Below are 19,231 nucleotides of genomic sequence, written 5' to 3' on the forward strand. Positions count from 1 at the left end.
TGTATTTACATCAACTACCTCGAACCCCTGCACATCGACTCTGTACTGGTACCCCGTGTATTTAGCCAAGTTATCATTGACTCAGTACTGTTACCCCGTGTATATAGCCAAGTTATCATTGACTCAGTACTGGTACCCCCTGTATATAGCCAAGTTATCATTGACTCAGTACTGTTACCCCGTGTATATAGCCAAGTTATCATTGACTCAGTACTGTTACCCCGTGTATATAGCCAAGTTATCATTGACTCAGTACTGTTACCCCGTGTATATAGCCAAGTTATCATTGACTCAGTACTGGTACCCCGTGTATATAGCCAAGTTATCATTGACTCAGTACTGGTACCCCGTGTTTCTAGCCAAGTTATCATTGACTCAGTACTGGTACCCGAGTTTCTAGCCAAGTTATCATTGACTCTGTACTGGTACCCCGTGTTTCTAGCCAAGTTATCATTGACTCAGTACTGGTACCCGAGGTTCTAGCCAAGTTATCATTGACTCTGTACTGGTACCCCGTGTTTCTAGCCAAGTTATCATTGACTCAGTACTGGTACCCGAGTTTCTAGCCAAGTTATCATTGACTCTGTACTGGTACCCCGTGTTTCTAGCCAAGTTATCATTGACACTGTACTGGTACCCCGTGTTTCTAGCCAAGTTATCATTGACTCTGTACTGGTACCCCGTGTTTCTAGCCAAGTTATCATTGACTCAGTACTGGTACCCCGTGTTTCTAGCCAAGTTATCATTGACTCAGTACTGGTACCCCGTGTTTCTAGCCAAGTTATCATTGACTCAGTACTGGTACCCCGTGTTTCTAGCCAAGTTATCATTGACTCTGTACTGGTACCCCGTGTTTCTAGCCAAGTTATCATTGACTCAGTACTGGTACCCGAGTTTCTAGCCAAGTTATCATTGACTCAGTACTGGTACCCCGTGTATATAGCCAAGTTATCATTGACTCAGTACTGGTACCCCATGTATATAGCCAAGTTATCATTGACTCAGTACTGTTACCCCGTGTATATAGACAAGTTATCATTGACTCAGTACTGGTACCCCATGTATATAGCCAAATTATCATTGACTCAGTACTGGTACCCCGTGTATATAGCCAAGTTATCATTGACTCAGTACTGGTACCCCATGTATATAGCCAAGTTATCATTGACTCAGTACTGGTACCCCGTGTATATAGCCAAGTTATCATTGACTCAGTACTGGTACCCCATGTATATAGCCAAGTTATCATTGACTCAGTACTGTTACCCGGTGTATATAGCCAAGTTATCATTGACTCAGTACTGTTACCCCGTGTATATAGCCAAGTTATCATTGACTCAGTACTGTTACCCCGTGTATATAGCCAAGTTATCATTGACTCAGTACTGGTACCCCGTGTATATAGCCAAGTTATCATTGACTCAGTACTGGTACCCCGTGTATATAGCCAAGTTATTGTTACTCATTGTGTATTTATTTATTGTGTTATTATAATTGTTTTTCTCTTTTTCTCTCTGCATTGTTGGGAAGTAAGTAAGTAAACATGTCACTGTTAGTCTACACATGTTGTTTACAAAGCATGTGACAAATAACATTTTATTTGAAAACCGAGAAGCTCTGAGAACACAGCTCAAAATATAATCATATGTTTATTCTTGTTAGCCCACACCATAGACTAGGCCAGGGCAAAGGCCGGCCCGGGGGCCGTATGTGGCCCACGACCTGATTCAATACGGTCTGCGGAATCATGCTCAGATCAAAGAATTTACGATAGTAAAGTTTTGAAAAACATATTTGTTATTCAAATTAAAAGCCCAATGAATACTCGCCTTTAGGGAATGATTTAACTCCCACAGCTTGTGGGACATTTATTTTGAAGGCACGTATAAATAACAACTGCACGAGGACAGACAGTGACTGACAGGCTGACACACACGTCACAGTTACAAATAGTAGCTAGCTAGGAATTGCGCAAAAATAGTTTTTTTCTAACATTTCAAAGAAAAGGAAAGTAGACAATGAATGTAGGGTTTTCCAGCAAGAGTGGACATCGAAATACTTATTTATTGAGGTTTCAGGGCTTGCCTTCACCGTGGACATCATGGCCCTCATGAATGAACTGAATTCCAAACTACAAGGGAAGGGCCTTTTTGCACATCAGATATACAGCCTTGTCAAAGCCTTCAAGGGAATATTACTCCTCCTGACCCGCCAAATAGAAGCCAACAATCTCACCCACTTTCCGACACTACTAGTCTGTTCCCTATCAGATGACCAGCGGGAGAAGTACACACCGCTGCTGCGTGCTTTGAGCGGTGAGATTTCTCGTTGATTTGAGGATTTTAAAGTGATGGAAAATGACATGCTGTTGGTTTCCTCTCCTTTCACCTTCAATGTGGATAACACTCCCACTGACCTGCAACTTGAGCTTATCAATCTTCAGTCTGATGCAGTGATTGGAGAACTATTCAAAACAATGTCACTGACGAGGTTCTATTCATCTCTTGATGAACAAAACTTGACAAAGATTAAGAGTCATGCTCAGAAGATGTTTGTACTGTTTGGGTCAACCTTTGTATGTGAACAGACATTTTCAGTGATGAAATACAACAAGTCAAGACACAGATCATCTCTTACTGACTCTCACCTCTCAGCAATCCAGTGCATAGCGACGTCAAACTATACCTGACTTCACAGCTCTAGTCAATGCACAGTGTACTTTTCCCTCCGTGAAGTTCACTGCAAGTTTAATAATGAAAATACCTACCAAAAGGAGAACATGAATGTGGTTTATTTCTGTGCATGTTAAAAAAGTAAAATAAGTAGCATATCTGGACATAATTTACAGTAGATATATCTGTCAACACAGTCATACACATGATGTATAATCCTGTAATATGATTCTGGCCCGCGGTGGCAAAAATATATTCTAATGTGGCCCTCCATGGAAAATAATAACACCCCACCATAACTAGAAGGAACTACATACTGTCAGACACCCCACTGTAACTAGAAGGAACTACAGACTGTCAGACACCCCACTGTAACTAGAAGGAACTACATACTATCAGACACCCCACCTGAGGAAGAAGGAACTACATACTGTCAGACACCCCACTGTAACTAGAAGGAACTACATACTATCAGACACCCCACTGTAACTAGAAGGAACTACATACTATCAGACACCCCACTGTAACTAGAAGGAACTACATACTGTCAGACACCCCACTGTAACTAGAAGGAACTACATACTATCAGACACCCCACCTGAGGAAGAAGGAACTACATACTGTCAGACACCCCACTGTAACTAGAAGGAACTACATACTATCAGACACCCCACTGTAACTAGAAGGAACTACATACTATCAGACACCCCACTGTAACTAGAAGGAACTACATACTGTCAGACACCCCACTGTAACTAGAAGGAACTACATACTGTCAGACACCCCACTGTAACTAGAAGGAACTACATACAGTGGGGGGGGGGGGGGGGGGGGGGGGAGTATTTGATCCCCTGCTGATTTTGTACGTTTGCCGACTTACAAAGAAATGATCAGTCTATAATTTTAATGGTAGGTTTATTTGAACAGTGAGAGACAGAATAACAACAAAAAAATTCAGAAAAACACATTAAATGATTTGCATTTTAATGAGGGAAATAAGTATTTGACCCCTCTGCAAAACATGACTTAGTACTTGGTGGCAAAACCCTTGTTGGCAATCACAGAGGTCAGACATTTCTTGTAGTTGGCCACCAGGTTTGCACACATCTCAGGAGGGATTTTGTCCCACTCCTCTTTGCAGATCTTCTCCAAGTCATTAAGGTTTCGAGGCTGACGTTTGGCAACTCGAACCTTCAGCTCCCTCCACAAATTTTCTATGGGATTAAGGTCTGGAGACTGGCTAGGCCACTACAGGACCTTAATGTGCTTCTTTAGCCACTCCTTTGTTGCCTTGGCCGTGTGTTTTGGGTCATTGTCATGCTGGAATACCCATCCACGACCCATTTTCAATGCCCTGGCTGAGGGAAGGAGTTTCTCACCCAAGATTTGACGGTACATGGCCCCGTTCACCGTCCCTTTGATGCGGTGAAGTTGTCCTGTCCCCTTAGGAGAAAAACACCCCCAAAGCATAATGTTTCCACCTCCATGTTTGACGGTGGGGATGGTGTTCTTGGGGTCATAGGCAGCATTCCTCCTCCAAACACGGCGAGTTGAGTTGATGTCAAAGAGCTCCATTTTGGTCTTATCTGACCACAACACTTTCACCAGTTGTCCTCTGAATCATTCAGATGTTCATTGGCAAACTTCAGACGGGCATGTATATGTATTCTTGAGCAGGGGGACCTTGCGGGCACTGAAGGAGTTCAGTCCTTCACTGCGTAGTGTGTTACCAATTGTTTTCTTGGTGACTATGGTCCCAGCTGCCTTGAGATCATTGACAAGATCCTCCCGTGTAGTTCCGGGCTGATTCCTCACCGTTCTCATGATCATTGCAACTCCACGAGGTGAGATCTTGCATGGAGCCCCAGGCTAGGGATATTGACAGTTCTTTTGTGTTTCTTCCATTTGAGAATAATCGCACCAAATGTTGTCACCTTCTCACCAAGCTGCTTGGCGATGGTCTTGTAGCCCATTCCAGCCTTGTGTAGGTCTACAATGTTGTCCCTGACATCCTCGGAGAGCTCTTTGGTCTTGGCTATGGTGGAGAGTTTGGAATCTGATTGATTGATTGCTTCTGTGGACAGGTGTCTTTTTTACAGGTAACAAGCTGCGGTTAGGAGCACTCCCTTTAAGAGTGTGCTCCTAATCTCAGCTCGTTACCTATATAAAAGACACCTGGGAGCCAGAAATCTTTCTGATTGAGAGGGGGTCAAATACTTATTTCCCTCATTAAAATGCAAATCAATTTATAACATTTCTGGCATGCGTTCTTCTGGATATTTTTGTTGTTATTCTGTCTCTTACTGTTCAAATAAACCTACCATTAAAATTATAGACTGATCCTTTCTTTGTCAGTGGGCAAACGTACAAAATCAGCAGGGGATCAAATACTTTTTCCCCCCACTGTAGGTTAGAATCTGGCATAGGTTAGAATCTGGCATAGGTTAGAATCCGGCATAGGTTAGAATCCAATCCTACCCCCATTTGACACAACCTCTACCTTTCCCACTGCCATCTTCTCGATCTGTTCAATGAAGTCAGGAAACACCTTTATATATCTCAGAACTCCTCGTGGAGTTGCAATGATCATGAGAACGGTGTATATATATATTTTTTTTTTTATATGTAAACATCCTATTCTCTCTCAGTCCTCCTTTAGGTGGTATCAACTAGACTTGGGCGATATAACGTTTATACCATATACCGGGGTATACAGTATGACAACACACATCCTTTTACCTCAGAATCACGTGGCTGATTTAACTATCAATAGAAAAATCCAGTAGACAACACTACGCCACCTTTAAAACAGGAGGTGAAGTCCTCGGAACAAATAGTGTGTTCATGTGGTGTCTGAGTTATCGGAAATACGAGACTTCGACTGGGAAGTTTCACTTGAACGGTAATTACAAGTCGGAAAGTCGGAGAAAATTACAATGCTACATATCAACACACTTGATATGTAGCATTGTTGATATGTAGCTAGTTTGGCTATATTGTCCATGTTTGCAACCTAGCTAACTTTATTATTAGAAACTTTAGCTAGCTCATATAGCTAGCTAAAATGTCATTGGTTGAAGAATTGTTCCAACTGGGATGTTTCCCACGAGGACATGAATGGTAAATAAACGAACACATCACACAGGTTCTTTAAAGGGGCACTCAGCAGTTGCTACATCCATTGTTGGACTTATATATGAATGATATGTACCCATTGATTGAAGAATATAACTTATAAATGCCTCATGAACTTAGTTCAACTGTCACACTCCATGAGAACCCAAAATATAAGCTTGTTTTACTCCAATATTTGTAAACAAAGTAAATGTAAACAATTACTGTACAGCCTCAAAACATGGGTTAAAACTATCATTTTGATGTCATGGATGGTCAGCCCTTGCATCCGTAGCTCTGTCTATGAATATGAGAATGTTACATTTCTCCAGCCCCATCATATTTTCTTTTTTACAGAAATAAGGGCTTTTTTATTGTTTCTACAACAAAGAGTTCACAGACAACGGGTGCGAGCTGTGTGCCCAGGCAGGTCACCCGTGATACAAGTCAGTATTCAACATCCATCCATGTCTGAGGACGTTGGGAGATGATGTGGAAACCAGCCACTAGGGGCAACAGTGAGCTCTGCTACCTTTAAGTAGGTTTTGGTTTAGCGAGGTCGTTGTGGACGGGGATGGTGTAAGCATCTGCCTCTGGTTCGACCAAAGGTTCCAAGCAGACCAAAGGTTCCAAGCAGACCAAAGGTTCCAAGCAGACCAAAGGTTCCAAGCAGACCAAAGGTTCCAAGCAGACCAAAGGTTCCAAGCAGACCAAAGGTTCCAAACAGACCAAAGGTTCCAAACAGACAAAACGTTGCATGATTGAATCCAGCGGTAGAAAGTAGTTGTTGATATTTTTTGTTTTCAACCTAACCCAAACCTTAACCCTTACCTTAACCATTCAGAGTTAATGTTTAACCTTCAGAATCCAGAGTTGATGCCTAAACTTAACCCTAAACATTTTGACATTTCAGGTGTAGAACTTCGCAAACCACATTAATTCTGATGTAAGACTGTGAGAGCTTGTTTGTGTGCCACGGCGTGTGTATGTTGTGTGCAAATGCCTGTGCTGTGTGTGTTGTGTAAATGCCTGTGTGTGTGTATGTATGTAAACGCCTGTGTGTGTGTATGTTGTGTGTAAACACCTGTATATGTGTGTGTGTGTGTGTGTGTGTGTGTGTGTGTAAACATCTGTGTGTGTTAGTGTTAAAGTAACTGCATTGTGTGTTTCCTCCAGTGCATTTCACATAATGTCTTTGGCAGCTCTGGGGAGGAAGGCCTAACAGCAGGAGGTCTCACCAGGGGAACACAGTACGCCTCTCAGTCTGTCACACTTTGATGATGCGATCAAGACTCCACGGCATGGGGCCACCAATTTAGAGGCAGGAACAGAGGAACTTTCGCTCCTTCTGACTGACAGCCTTCCATACCTCCCATCTATGTCAACTTTCCCTCTCTAATCTCTTTGGATCTGTCTCTCTCTCTCCGTCGGTCTCTCTCTCTCCGTCGGTCTCTCTCTCTTTCCGTCGGTCTCTCTCTCTCTCCGTCGGTCTCTCTCTCTCTCCGTCGGTCTCTCTCTCTCTCCGTCGGTCTCTCTCTCTCTCCGTCGGTCTCTCTCTCTCTTTCCTAGTATGTGAGGTCTTTGTAAATATATGTGTGTTTTTGTTTATGCGTGTTTGTGTGAGTGTGTAGTGTGTGTGTACTGTATAGTGTGTAGTGCTTATCCAATTATTTTCCAATCCCATCTAAGGGAGGCGTCTGTTCCTTGCCATCTGCAGGAGATGAGGGTGGCACACATTAAGGGAGAGACGGGGGGCAGATCAATGGCCACACACACACACACACACACCACACACACACACACACACACACACACACACACACACACACACACACACACACACACACACACACACACACACACACACACACACACACAGGATAAATACTCTAGTGCTCTGGCTGGTCAATGACAGGAAAGCTAACAGAGAACAAAGAGAGAGAACATGAAAGAAACAACTATGAGTTGATGCCTCCTGTCTGAACCAGTTCAATGTGGTGCAGAACTTTCCATTGACTCGTCGGTCTGCTCTTTCCAGACCTCCAGCAGAGAGGAGGAAGAGAAAGGGAAGAAGAAGAGAGGGAGGGTTTATCCTGGAGGGGTGGAGTGAAGTCATGAATGATGCATAGGGCTGGTGTTAATTATTCTGTGTGTGGAACGGGACAGACAGGTGGGGAGGAGAGAGGAGAAAGAGAGGAGAAAGAGTGGGGAGAAGGATGGAAGGAGGGGAGAGAGAGAGGGGAAGGGGAGAGAGATGAGAGAGATAAGGATGGAAGGAGAGGAGCGAGAGAGGGAGAGATAGGGGACTGGAAGGGGGGAGAGAGAAGGATGGAAGGAGGGTGGGATGAAGGTAGAGAGAGAGAGAGCAAGAGAGAGAGAGAGAGAGAGAGAGAGAGAGAGAGAGGGATAGGGGAATGGAAGGGGAGAGAGATGAGAGAGAAGGATGGAAGGAGGGTGGGATGAAGATAGAGAGAGACAGAGAGAGAGAGAAACAGAGATAGAGGGAAAGAGAATGATGAGGGAGAGAGAGAGATGGGATGTGTCTAAGCTAATGTATGCCTGAGAGACAGCATGGAAGTATGTGAGAAATAAAGACAGTGAATAAATCACTAGACATGCATGTGTACAACAGAAAGGTAAAAGTATTCAAGGTATCAAGGGAACCATTAGAGATGTACAGGCTTGTATTGTGTGTTGGAAAAAGAAAGTAGAACACTGATTATGCCAATACTCCTACTGCTAGAGGAAGCAGCACACCACTTGCTTAGGTCAAGGTAAAAAATCCCCCCTCCTCATCCTCCCTCCTCCTGTCTCCACCTCACAGGCAAATCCCCCCCAACTCCAAAATCCTGCCTATGCTTGCAAAAAGAAGCTGCGGTCAAAGAACAACTCTCCCCCAGGACAGCATGGTTCTATAGTACCTCATTACAGAGAGTTGAGCAGCGGAGCGCAGCACAGCTACAGTTAGATACGTCCTAAACGGCAACCCATTCCCTATATAGTGCACTCCTTTTGACCAGGGCCCATACGGATCAGGTCAAGAGAAGTCCACTACTTGGTGCCGGGGTAGCCAACCCTGTTCCTGGAGTGTCACAGCTTCAGCAGGATTTTGTTCCAACTAGGCTTCATACCTGACCAACTGAGATAATTGATCAGTTCAGTGATTGCCTAAATTATACACACCTGCTCTTCCAGGTCGGTTAAATCAAGAACATTAACTGGCAGCGGTCCTCCAGGACCAGAGGACAATCACTGATGTAGGGAGTAGGGTACTATCTACCCCGATGTAGGGAGTAGGGTACTATCTACCTCTGATGAAGGGAGTAGGGTACTATCTACCTCTGATGTAGGGAGTAGGGTACTATCTACCACTGATGTAGGGAGTAGGGTACTATCTACCTCTGATGTAGGGAGTAGGGTACTATCTACCTCTGATGTAGGGAGTAGGGTACTATCTACCTCTGATGTAGGGAGTAGGGTGCTATCTACCCCTGATGTAGGGAGTAGGGTACTATCTACCTCTGATGTAGGGAGTAGGGTGCTATCTACCTCTGATGTAGGGAGTAGGGTACTATCTACCTCTGATGTAGGGAGTAGGGTACTATCTACCCCTGATGTAGGGAGTAGGGTACTATCTACCTCTGATGTAGGGAGTAGGGTACTATCTACCTCTGATGTAGGGAGTAGGGTACTATCTACCTCTGATGTAGGGAGTAGGGTACTATCTACCTCTGATGTAGGGAGTAGGGTACTATCTACCTCTGATGTAGGGAGTAGGGTACTATCTACCCCTGATGTAGGGAGTAGGGTACTATCTACCCCTGATGTAGGGAGTAGGGTACTATCTACCTCTGATGTAGGGAGTAGGGTACTATCTACCACTGATGTAGGGAGTAGGGTACTATCTACCCCTGATGTAGGGAGTAGGGTGCTATCTACCTCTGATGTAGGGAGTAGGGTGCTATCTACCCCTGATGTAGGGAGTAGGGTACTATCTACCCCTGATGTAGGGAGTAGGGTACTATCTACCTCTGATGTAGGGAGTAGGGTACTATCTACCACTGATGTAGGGAGTAGGGTACTATCTACCCCTGATGTAGGGAGTAGGGTACTATCTACCTCTGATGTAGGGAGTAGGGTACTATCTACCTCTGATGTAGGGAGTAGGGTGCTATCTACCCCTGATGTAGGGAGTAGGGTACTATCTACCACTGATGTAGGGAGTAGGGTACTATCTACCTCTGATGTAGGGAGTAGGGTGCTATCTACCTCTGATGTAGGGAGTAGGGTGCTATCTACCCCGATGTAGGGAGTAGGGTGCTATCTACCCCGATGTAGGGAGTAGGGTACTATCTACCTCGATGTAGGGAGTAGGGTACTATCTACCTCTGATGTAGGGAGTAGGGTACCATCTACCTCTGATGTAGGGAGTAGGGTACTATCTACCTCTGATGTAGGGAGTAGGGTACTATCTACCCCTGATGTAGGGAGTAGGGTACTATCTACCCCTGATGTAGGGAGTAGGGTACTATCTACCTCTGATGTAGGGAGTAGGGTACTATCTACCACTGATGTAGGGAGTAGGGTACTATCTACCCCTGATGTAGGGAGTAGGGTACTATCTACCTCTGATGTAGGGAGTAGGGTACTATCTACCTCTGATGTAGGGAGTAGGGTGCTATCTACCCCTGATGTAGGGAGTAGGGTGCTATCTACCTCTGATGTAGGGAGTAGGGTACTATCTACCTCTGATGTAGGGAGTAGGGTACTATCTACCCCTGATGTAGGGAGTAGGGTACTATCTACCTCTGATGTAGGGAGTAGGGTACTATCTACCTCTGATGTAGGGAGTAGGGTACTATCTACCTCTGATGTAGGGAGTAGGGTACCATCTACCCCTGATGTAGGGAGTAGGGTACTATCTACCTCTGATGTAGGGAGTAGGGTACTATCTACCTCTGATGTAGGGAGTAGGGTACTATCTACCACTGATGTAGGGAGTAGGGTACTATCTACCCCTGATGTAGGGAGTAGGGTACTATCTACCTCTGATGAAGGGAGTAGGGTACTATCTACCTCTGATGTAGGGAGTAGGGTACTATCTACCTCTGATGTAGGGAGTAGGGTACTATCTACCCCTGATGTAGGGAGTAGGGTACTATCTACCTCTGATGTAGGGAGTAGGGTACTATCTACCTCTGATGTAGGGAGTAGGGTGCTATCTACCCCTGATGTAGGGAGTAGGGTACTATCTACCACTGATGTAGGGAGTAGGGTACTATCTACCTCTGATGTAGGGAGTAGGGTGCTATCTACCTCTGATGTAGGGAGTAGGGTACTATCTACCCCTGATGTAGGGAGTAGGGTACTATCTACCCCTGATGTAGGGAGTAGGGTACTATCTACCTCTGATGTAGGGAGTAGGGTACTATCTACCCCTGATGTAGGGAGTAGGGTACTATCTACCCCTGATGTAGGGAGTAGGGTACTATCTACCCCTGATGTAGGGAGTAGGGTACTATCTACCTCTGATGTAGGGAGTAGGGTACTATCTACCCCTGATGTAGGGAGTAGGGTACTATCTACCCCTGATGTAGGGAGTAGGGTACTATCTACCCTGATGTAGGGAGTAGGGTACTATCTACCTCTGATGTAGGGAGTAGGGTACTATCTACCTCTGATGTAGGGTGTAGGGTGCTATCTACCTCTGATGTAGGGAGTAGGGTACTATCTACCCCTGATGTAGGGAGTAGGGTACTATCTACCTCTGATGTAGGGAGTAGGGTACTATCTACCCCTGATGTAGGGAGTAGGGTACTATCTACCCCTGATGTAGGGAGTAGGGTACTATCTACCCTGATGTAGGGAGTAGGGTACTATCTACCTCTGATGTAGGGAGTAGGGTACTATCTACCTCTGATGTAGGGAGTAGGGTGCTATCTACCTCTGATGTAGGGAGTAGGGTACTATCTACCTCTGATGTAGGGAGTAGGGTACTATCTACCTCTGATGTAGGGAGTAGGGTACTATCTACCTCTGATGTAGGGAGTAGGGTACTATCTACCCCTGATGTAGGGAGTAGGGTACTATCTACCCCTGATGTAGGGAGTAGGGTACTATCTACCCCTGATGTAGGGAGTAGGGTACTATCTACCTCTGATGTAGGGAGTAGGGTACTATCTACCACTGATGTAGGGAGTAGGGTACTATCTACCCCTGATGTAGGGAGTAGGGTACTATCTACCTCTGATGTAGGGAGTAGGGTACTATCTACCTCTGATGTAAGGAGTAGGGTGCTATCTACCTCTGATGTAGGGAGTAGGGTGCTATCTACCCCTGATGTAGGGAGTAGGGTACTATCTACCCCTGATGTAGGGAGTAGGGTACTATCTACCTCTGATGTAGGGAGTAGGGTACTATCTACCACTGATGTAGGGAGTAGGGTACTATCTACCCCTGATGTAGGGAGTAGGGTACTATCTACCTCTGATGTAGGGAGTAGGGTACTATCTACCTCTGATGTAGGGAGTAGGGTGCTATCTACCTCTGATGTAGGGAGTAGGGTGCTATCTACCCCTGATGTAGGGAGTAGGGTACTATCTACCACTGATGTAGGGAGTAGGGTACTATCTACCTCTGATGTAGGGAGTAGGGTGCTATCTACCTCTGATGTAGGGAGTAGGGTGCTATCTACCTCTGATGTAGGGAGTAGGGTGCTATCTACCCCGATGTAGGGAGTAGGGTGCTATCTACCCCGATGTAGGGAGTAGGGTACTATCTACCTCGATGTAGGGAGTAGGGTACTATCTACCTCTGATGTAGGGAGTAGGGTACCATCTACCTCTGATGTAGGGAGTAGGGTACTATCTACCTCTGATGTAGGGAGTAGGGTACTATCTACCCCTGATGTAGGGAGTAGGGTGCTATCTACCTCTGATGTAGGGAGTAGGGTACTATCTACCCCTGATGTAGGGAGTAGGGTACTATCTACCCCTGATGTAGGGAGTAGGGTACTATCTACCCCTGATGTAGGGAGTAGGGTACTATCTACCCCTGATGTAGGGAGTAGGGTGCCATTTGGGACTGAGATCTAGAGTACATGCTGTCTGGAGGCAGGAGATGCATGGCTGCCTCGGATTTGAATTAACGCAATCGTGAAACTGATCTGCAGATCGCTGGAGACACACACAGGCACACACACACACACAGGCACACACACACACAGGCACACACACACGAGACACACTGGAACCAAGACTACAGTCGGCCTGTTTTAAAATAATCCCCATCAACTGCTCACTGAACGCAGCTATTGAAGAAATAAAGATGCACATGTACAGACATAGCAACATAGTTAAGCAATAAGACACGAGGAGGTGTGGTATATGGCCATTATACCACGGCTAAGGACTGTTCTTTAGCACAACGCATTGCAGAGTGCCTGGACACAGCCCTTAGCCGTGGTATATTGGCCATATACCACAAACACCCCAATTAGAGCAGTAAAAAAATACATGTTTTGTCATTCCTGTGGTATAAGGACTGATATACCACGGCTGTCAGCTAATCAGCCTCCAGGGCTCAAACCACCCAGTTTATAATAGGGCGTATACCACGGGTATGACATAACAATTATTTTTAATGCTCTAATTACGTTGGTAACCAGTTTATAATAGCAATAAGGTACATCTGGGGTTTGTGGTATATGGCCAATGTATCCAGGCACTCCACATTGCATCATGCTTAAGAACAGCCCTTAGCCATGGTATATTGGACATATACCACACCCCCTCAGGCTTTTTGCTTAAATATACCACAGCTGTCAGCCAATCAGCATTCAGGGCTCGAACCACCCAGTTTATATAAAAAATAAACACTCACTCAAACAAACAGATGAATGAAACATTAAAACACATGAAAGACAGGACAGTCAGACAGACATGACAGACAGTCAGACATGACAGACAAACATGACAGACATGACAGACATGACAGCCAGACAGACATGACAGACATGACAGACAGTCAGACAGTCAGACATGACAGACAGTCAGACAGTCAGACATGACAGTTAGACAGACATGAGTCAGACAGACAGGACAGCCAGACAGACATGACAGACATGACAGACATGACAGTTAGACAGACATGAGTCAGACAGACAGGACAGTCAGACAGACATGACAGACATGACAGACAGTCAGACATGACAGTTAGACAGACATGAGTCAGACAGACAGGACAGCCAGACAGACATGACAGACATGACAGACAGTCAGACATGACAGACATGACATGACAGGACAGCCAGACAGACATGACAGTCAGACAGACATTAGTCAGACAGACAGGACAGCCAGACAGACAGACATGACAGACATGACAGTTAGACAGACATGAGTCAGAGAGACAGGACAGCCAGACAGACATGACAGACAGACAGTCAGACAGGACAGACAGGACAGACAGATAGCTAGACAGACAGACATGCCTGCAGATCCAGTTTCTAGAAACATACACACACAGCTGTTCCCAGCAGAAAGCGGCCATCACATTGGCAGGTGCCCTCAGTGTGTGTGTGTGTGTGTGTGTGTGTGTGTGTGTGTGTGTGTGTGTGTGTGTGTGTGTGTCAACTCAGGTACATATTGTCTGAGAGGATTAGGCGTCCAGATGGGCGATAAGACCCTCGCCCTTGCCACCCTCACGGCCAATCACCATTAGAGTACACACACACACTGGATGACCGCTGTCTCTCTGTCATATCAAACACACATACCCCACACACACCATACACAAACGATTGTTTAATCAAATGAAGATTAAATTAAGATTCAGCAGCATCTTGACAGAGGCAGTGTGTATTTATCATGCTAATCTTCTCCCTGCCTTATCCCTGTCTCTGTGTGTGTCTCTCTGTGTGTGTGTGTGCGCGTGCCTGCGTGTGCGCTTGCTTGCTTGCTTGCTTGACAGATGCAGCCCAGCCACAGACATTGGGAGGTGATTATAGGAAATGTCCATCTTAGACTGATTTCTCTGGGTCGATCTACCTCCTGCATACGAGGCTGGGCATTATCCTAGCATTGTCCTTTTAAATGTTTTATTTAACCTATATTTAACTAGGCAAGTCAGTTAAGAACCAATTTTTATTTACAATGGCGGCCTACACCGGCCAAACCCAGATGCCGCTGGGCCAAATGTGCGCCGCCCTATCTGACTCCCAATCACGGTCGGTTGTGATTGGGACAGCCTGGAATCGAACCAGGGTCTGTAGTGTCGCCTCTAGCACTGAGATGCAGTGCCTTAGACCGTAGCGCCACTCCTTTGGGGGGCCGATGTTGGTTCTGTAAATAACTTGGCTGATAGATTAACAGTCAGCTGTAATGTAGCCAGTATTGCAGAGCATCAGCGTACTGTACCAGCTGTATATGGTAGTTCACAGATTACACACTGACTCCGCTTACGCCAGTCCCCTGTTAGTAAGACCCATAACTGTTGGACATACTATGATTTCATTCACAATACATCTGTTGGCACTAATATCCCTCCATAGTGCTCTGCCCTCCTCTTTTAAACAACGCTCCAACTGAAACACACAGGAAGGACAATGACACCGCAGTCCCACACTTCCTGCCTGAAACAGCCCTATCAGAGAATGAGGAGGACAATGACGGAAATAAGCTTGGTGTTTAATGTATGTAATGTTGATTGTTAATTATCCAATACATTAAATCAATCAAGTGATGTGGTTTCACGTAAACGCTTTATGTATCGTAATGCTTTTGGTAGAAACCTCAATGACTAAACTCTATGACTCTGGTCCTGTCTGTCTCAAGGTCGTTCATTCGTTCCACTACCGTGGAGGAACATGGTTGCTACAGGACCTCGCCACACTCCAAAGGACAGCCGGCCCGACTGAAAGATTCCTTCATCTAGCACGGCCATCACACCGCAGAGAGAGAGAGAAGAAAACGTGTACGAGTCGAGGAAGACAAGAGAAAGAAAATGACTTGTCCATACCTGACTACCTCTGTAATATGAAATCCAATTTAGGGAAGAAGGGGGAAACGGAGAGATAAGAAGAAGGGAGGTTTTTTTTCTCTCCCTCCGCCATCCCGCGCCGAGCCCCATCAACCTAGGCAAACACTAAATAATGAACAATACTGTGGCTGTCCCGCCACGATAAAACACACTCCATTAATGCCACTCGGCAGAATTAATGATAATTATGCCACGTTCGCCGCCCGTTCTCTTATTGAATTCTTATCTGAGCTGCCGAGGAGGAAGGAACAGCGCTCCGACAGTCTCCTACTACCCCCCCCCCCCCCTAAAAAAAAACAAAAGAAAGAAAATCCCTCATTTAAGTCGTTCTGAAAGGGGAAGTTCACAGAGGAAATGGGAACTTTTAAAGGTGTATAATGAAAGAGGTGACATGGGACGCAACAGAGGAAGAACTCAGTCACTTTCATGCTCTGGAACAGGTGATCACAACGCTGAGCTTAAGATGGGCTGTGTCCTTTTTACGTGTGTGTGTGTGTGTGTGTGTGTGTGTGTGTGTGTGTGTGTGTGTGTGTGTGTGTGTGTGTGTGTGTGTGTGTGTGTGTGCGTGTGTGTTCTGAACCCTTCTGAGTGTGGTCTGAGCATCACCATCAAGGTTGTGATTACATATTGAAGGATGGCACAATTAGAATGATATTCTATCTGTATGGGCACACCACCATAAGAGTTGGACTACAAGATCAGAAACATCCTCAGCCTGCTGATGACAATGGAACACACAGCCATGATGACTGATAAATGAGGTCTCTGTAAAGACAGTGAGTAAAAGTTATTTGACAGTTCTGAAACAAACCACACACACTTCCAGGACTAATTAGAGCGTGGATAAAGTGGTGTGTGTGTCTGGAGGCTCTCCTACCTGGCTCTAATTAGGTCATTCACTCAGACAAACTCTTAATGACAGAGAGGAAAACTACTGCTGTGTGTGTGTGTGTGTGTGTGTGTGTGTGTGTGTGTGTGTGTGTGTGTGTGTGTGTGTGTGTGTGTCTGAGAGAATAAATAACTTCAGCTACTGCTACTAATCATGACTCTTAAGGTGTCAGACTACAGTGTGTGTACATATACATTGGGAGTGGATGTGTATACTAGTGGCAGTATGTACAGTCATTAGAACAAAACGTTAGACATGTTAGCAATATGGAACCTCTGCTTGTGTTGTATACTGTTCATTCATTGGCTGTGTAGGACAGGTGTTGAACAAGCAGTCCTTCAGTCCACACACACACCTCACCCCCGCACCCCTCCCCACGCACACCCCACCAGCCCTGCATGAATGGAAGCCATAAGGTGTGTGTGTATGCCTGCCTGCCTCTGCGTGGGTGCGTGTATACTCACTGGCAGCGTGGGGCAGGTTGATGAAGAAGCCTTTGAGTCTGGAGGACAGCCACTCCATGCTCTCCTGCAGGTTGGCCAGGGTCTTCAGGTCGCTCACGTCACGCAGGATCTCGTTCTGCGGGATCAGCTTGTCACCCAGGTTACCCGTCAGCACCTCTGACTCCTTGGCAAACGCCGCCCTGGATCAGTGGGAATGGAGGAGGAGAGAGGAAATGGAGGAGGAGAGAGGACATGGAGGAGGAGAGGGAATGGAGGAGGAGGAGAGGGAATGGAGGAGGAGAGAGGGAATGGAGGAGGAGAGAGGACATGAAGGAGGAGAGAGGACATGGAGGAGGAGAGAGGACATGGAGGAGGAGAGAGGACATGGAGGAGGAGGAGAGGGAATGGAGGAGGAGAGAGGAAATGGAGGAGGAGAGAGGGAATGAAAAAAGGTCTATTAGACAAAATCAGTCAATGTGGTACGTTCTAGACAGGTTCTAAAATGGTCATGAGAGTAGTTAGTTCTAACTGCCTGATCTTCAAACGAAGCTTAGCCTGGTCCCAGATCTGTTTCAACTAACTGCCTGATCTTCAAACAACGGTTAGCCTGGTCCAAGATCTGTTTGAACTAACTGCCTGATCTTCAAACAAGGTCTAGCCTGGTCCCAGATCTGTTTGAACTAACTGCCTGATATTCAAACAAGGGCTAGCCTGGTCCCAGATCTGTTTGAACTAAGTGCCTAATATTCAAACAAGGTCTAGCCTGGTCCCAGATCTGTTTGAACTAACTGCCTGATCTTCAAACAAGGGCTAGCCTGGTCCCAGATCTGTTTGAACTAAGTGCCTAATATTCAAACAAGGGCTAGCCTGGTCCCAGATCTGTTTGAACTAAGTGCCTAATATTCAAACAAGGGCTAGCCTGGTCCCAGATATGTTTGAACTAACTGCCTGATATTCAAACAAGGGCTAGCCTGGTCCCAGATCTGTTTGAACTAACTGCCTGATCTTCAAACAAGGTCTAGCCTGGTCCCAGATCTGTTTGAACTAACTGCCTAATATTCAAACAAGGGCTAGCCTGGTCCCAGATCTGTTTGAACTAAGTGCCTAATATTCAAACAAGGGCTAGCCTGGTCCCAGATATGTTTGAACTAACTGCCTGATCTTCAAACAAGGGCGAGCCTGGTCCCAGATCTGTTTGAACTAACTGCCTAATATTCAAACAAGGGCTAGCCTGGTCCCAGATCTGTTTGAACTAAGTGCCTAATATTCAAACAAGGGCTAGCCTGGTCCCAGATCTGTTTGAACTAAGTGCCTAATATTCAAACAAGGGCTAGCCTGGTCCCAGATCTGTTTGAACTAACTGCCTGATATTCAAACAAGGGCTAGCCTGGTCCCAGATCTGTTTGAACTAAGTGCCTAATATTCAAACAAGGGCGAGCCTGGTCCCAGATATGTTTGTACCATCTTTCCAAATCCTTTGGTCATTGTTTGGCTTCATAATGCCAATAGGAGATGGGAAGCTCTGGGACCAGGGTAGAGAGAGAAGGGTTTCTCTTCTGGATATGGGTCGTGCATTAAGAGTAGGGGCTTAAAACCTGCCAACAGTTCCAGATAAGGATTCCCTAGAATGAAGGAGAGGACAGTAGTGGAAGGCAGGAGGATAGTGAAAAGGAGAAGGACATTTATTGGGGGTGAGGAGGATTGGGGGATGGGGGGGGGACGACGACTGTAATAACAATCCCACGGTCCCCTGCACAGAGGACGGCTGGCACCATGTGGAGCTGGACCCTGGACGGACAGACAGACCAGTCACATCAACTCCAGCATGCATCTCAATGAGGCTTGGGCTTCCAGTAATGACCTTTACTTTGATTTAGGACTGACTGACTAACTTAGTTCAGTCACCACAGGCCCAATGACAAGCTAGTAACTGGAGCAGGAGCAGATAGAGAGGGAAGGTGAGAGAGATGTCATAGTAAGGGCTGGGTGGGTAGAAAGAGGAGAGAGAGAAAAAAGACTGAACTCAGAGTGCATGTATAGGGTGTGTGTGTGTGTGTGTGTGTGTGTGTGTGTGT

The 19,231-nt window shown here is 45.8% G+C and overlaps 1 protein-coding gene across 2 annotated transcripts in view; it reads right to left on the reverse strand.

The window, feature by feature from the left end:
• The window catches only part of LOC106609608 (exocyst complex component 4), a 260,309-nt gene that overhangs the window by 36,033 nt on the left and 205,045 nt on the right, over positions 1 to 19,231 (reverse strand). For both annotated transcript variants that reach the window (XM_045722267.2, XM_045722266.2), the window contains exon 14: positions 17,178 to 17,356. In XM_045722267.2, coding sequence (XP_045578223.1) covers positions 17,178 to 17,356 — 179 coding nt within the window. The remainder of the gene's footprint in view (positions 1 to 17,177; positions 17,357 to 19,231) is intronic.

The sequence above is a fragment of the Salmo salar genome, chromosome 07, assembly GCF_965601325.2.
Source record: "Salmo salar chromosome 07, fSalSal1, whole genome shotgun sequence".
NCBI lineage: Eukaryota > Metazoa > Chordata > Actinopteri > Salmoniformes > Salmonidae > Salmo > Salmo salar.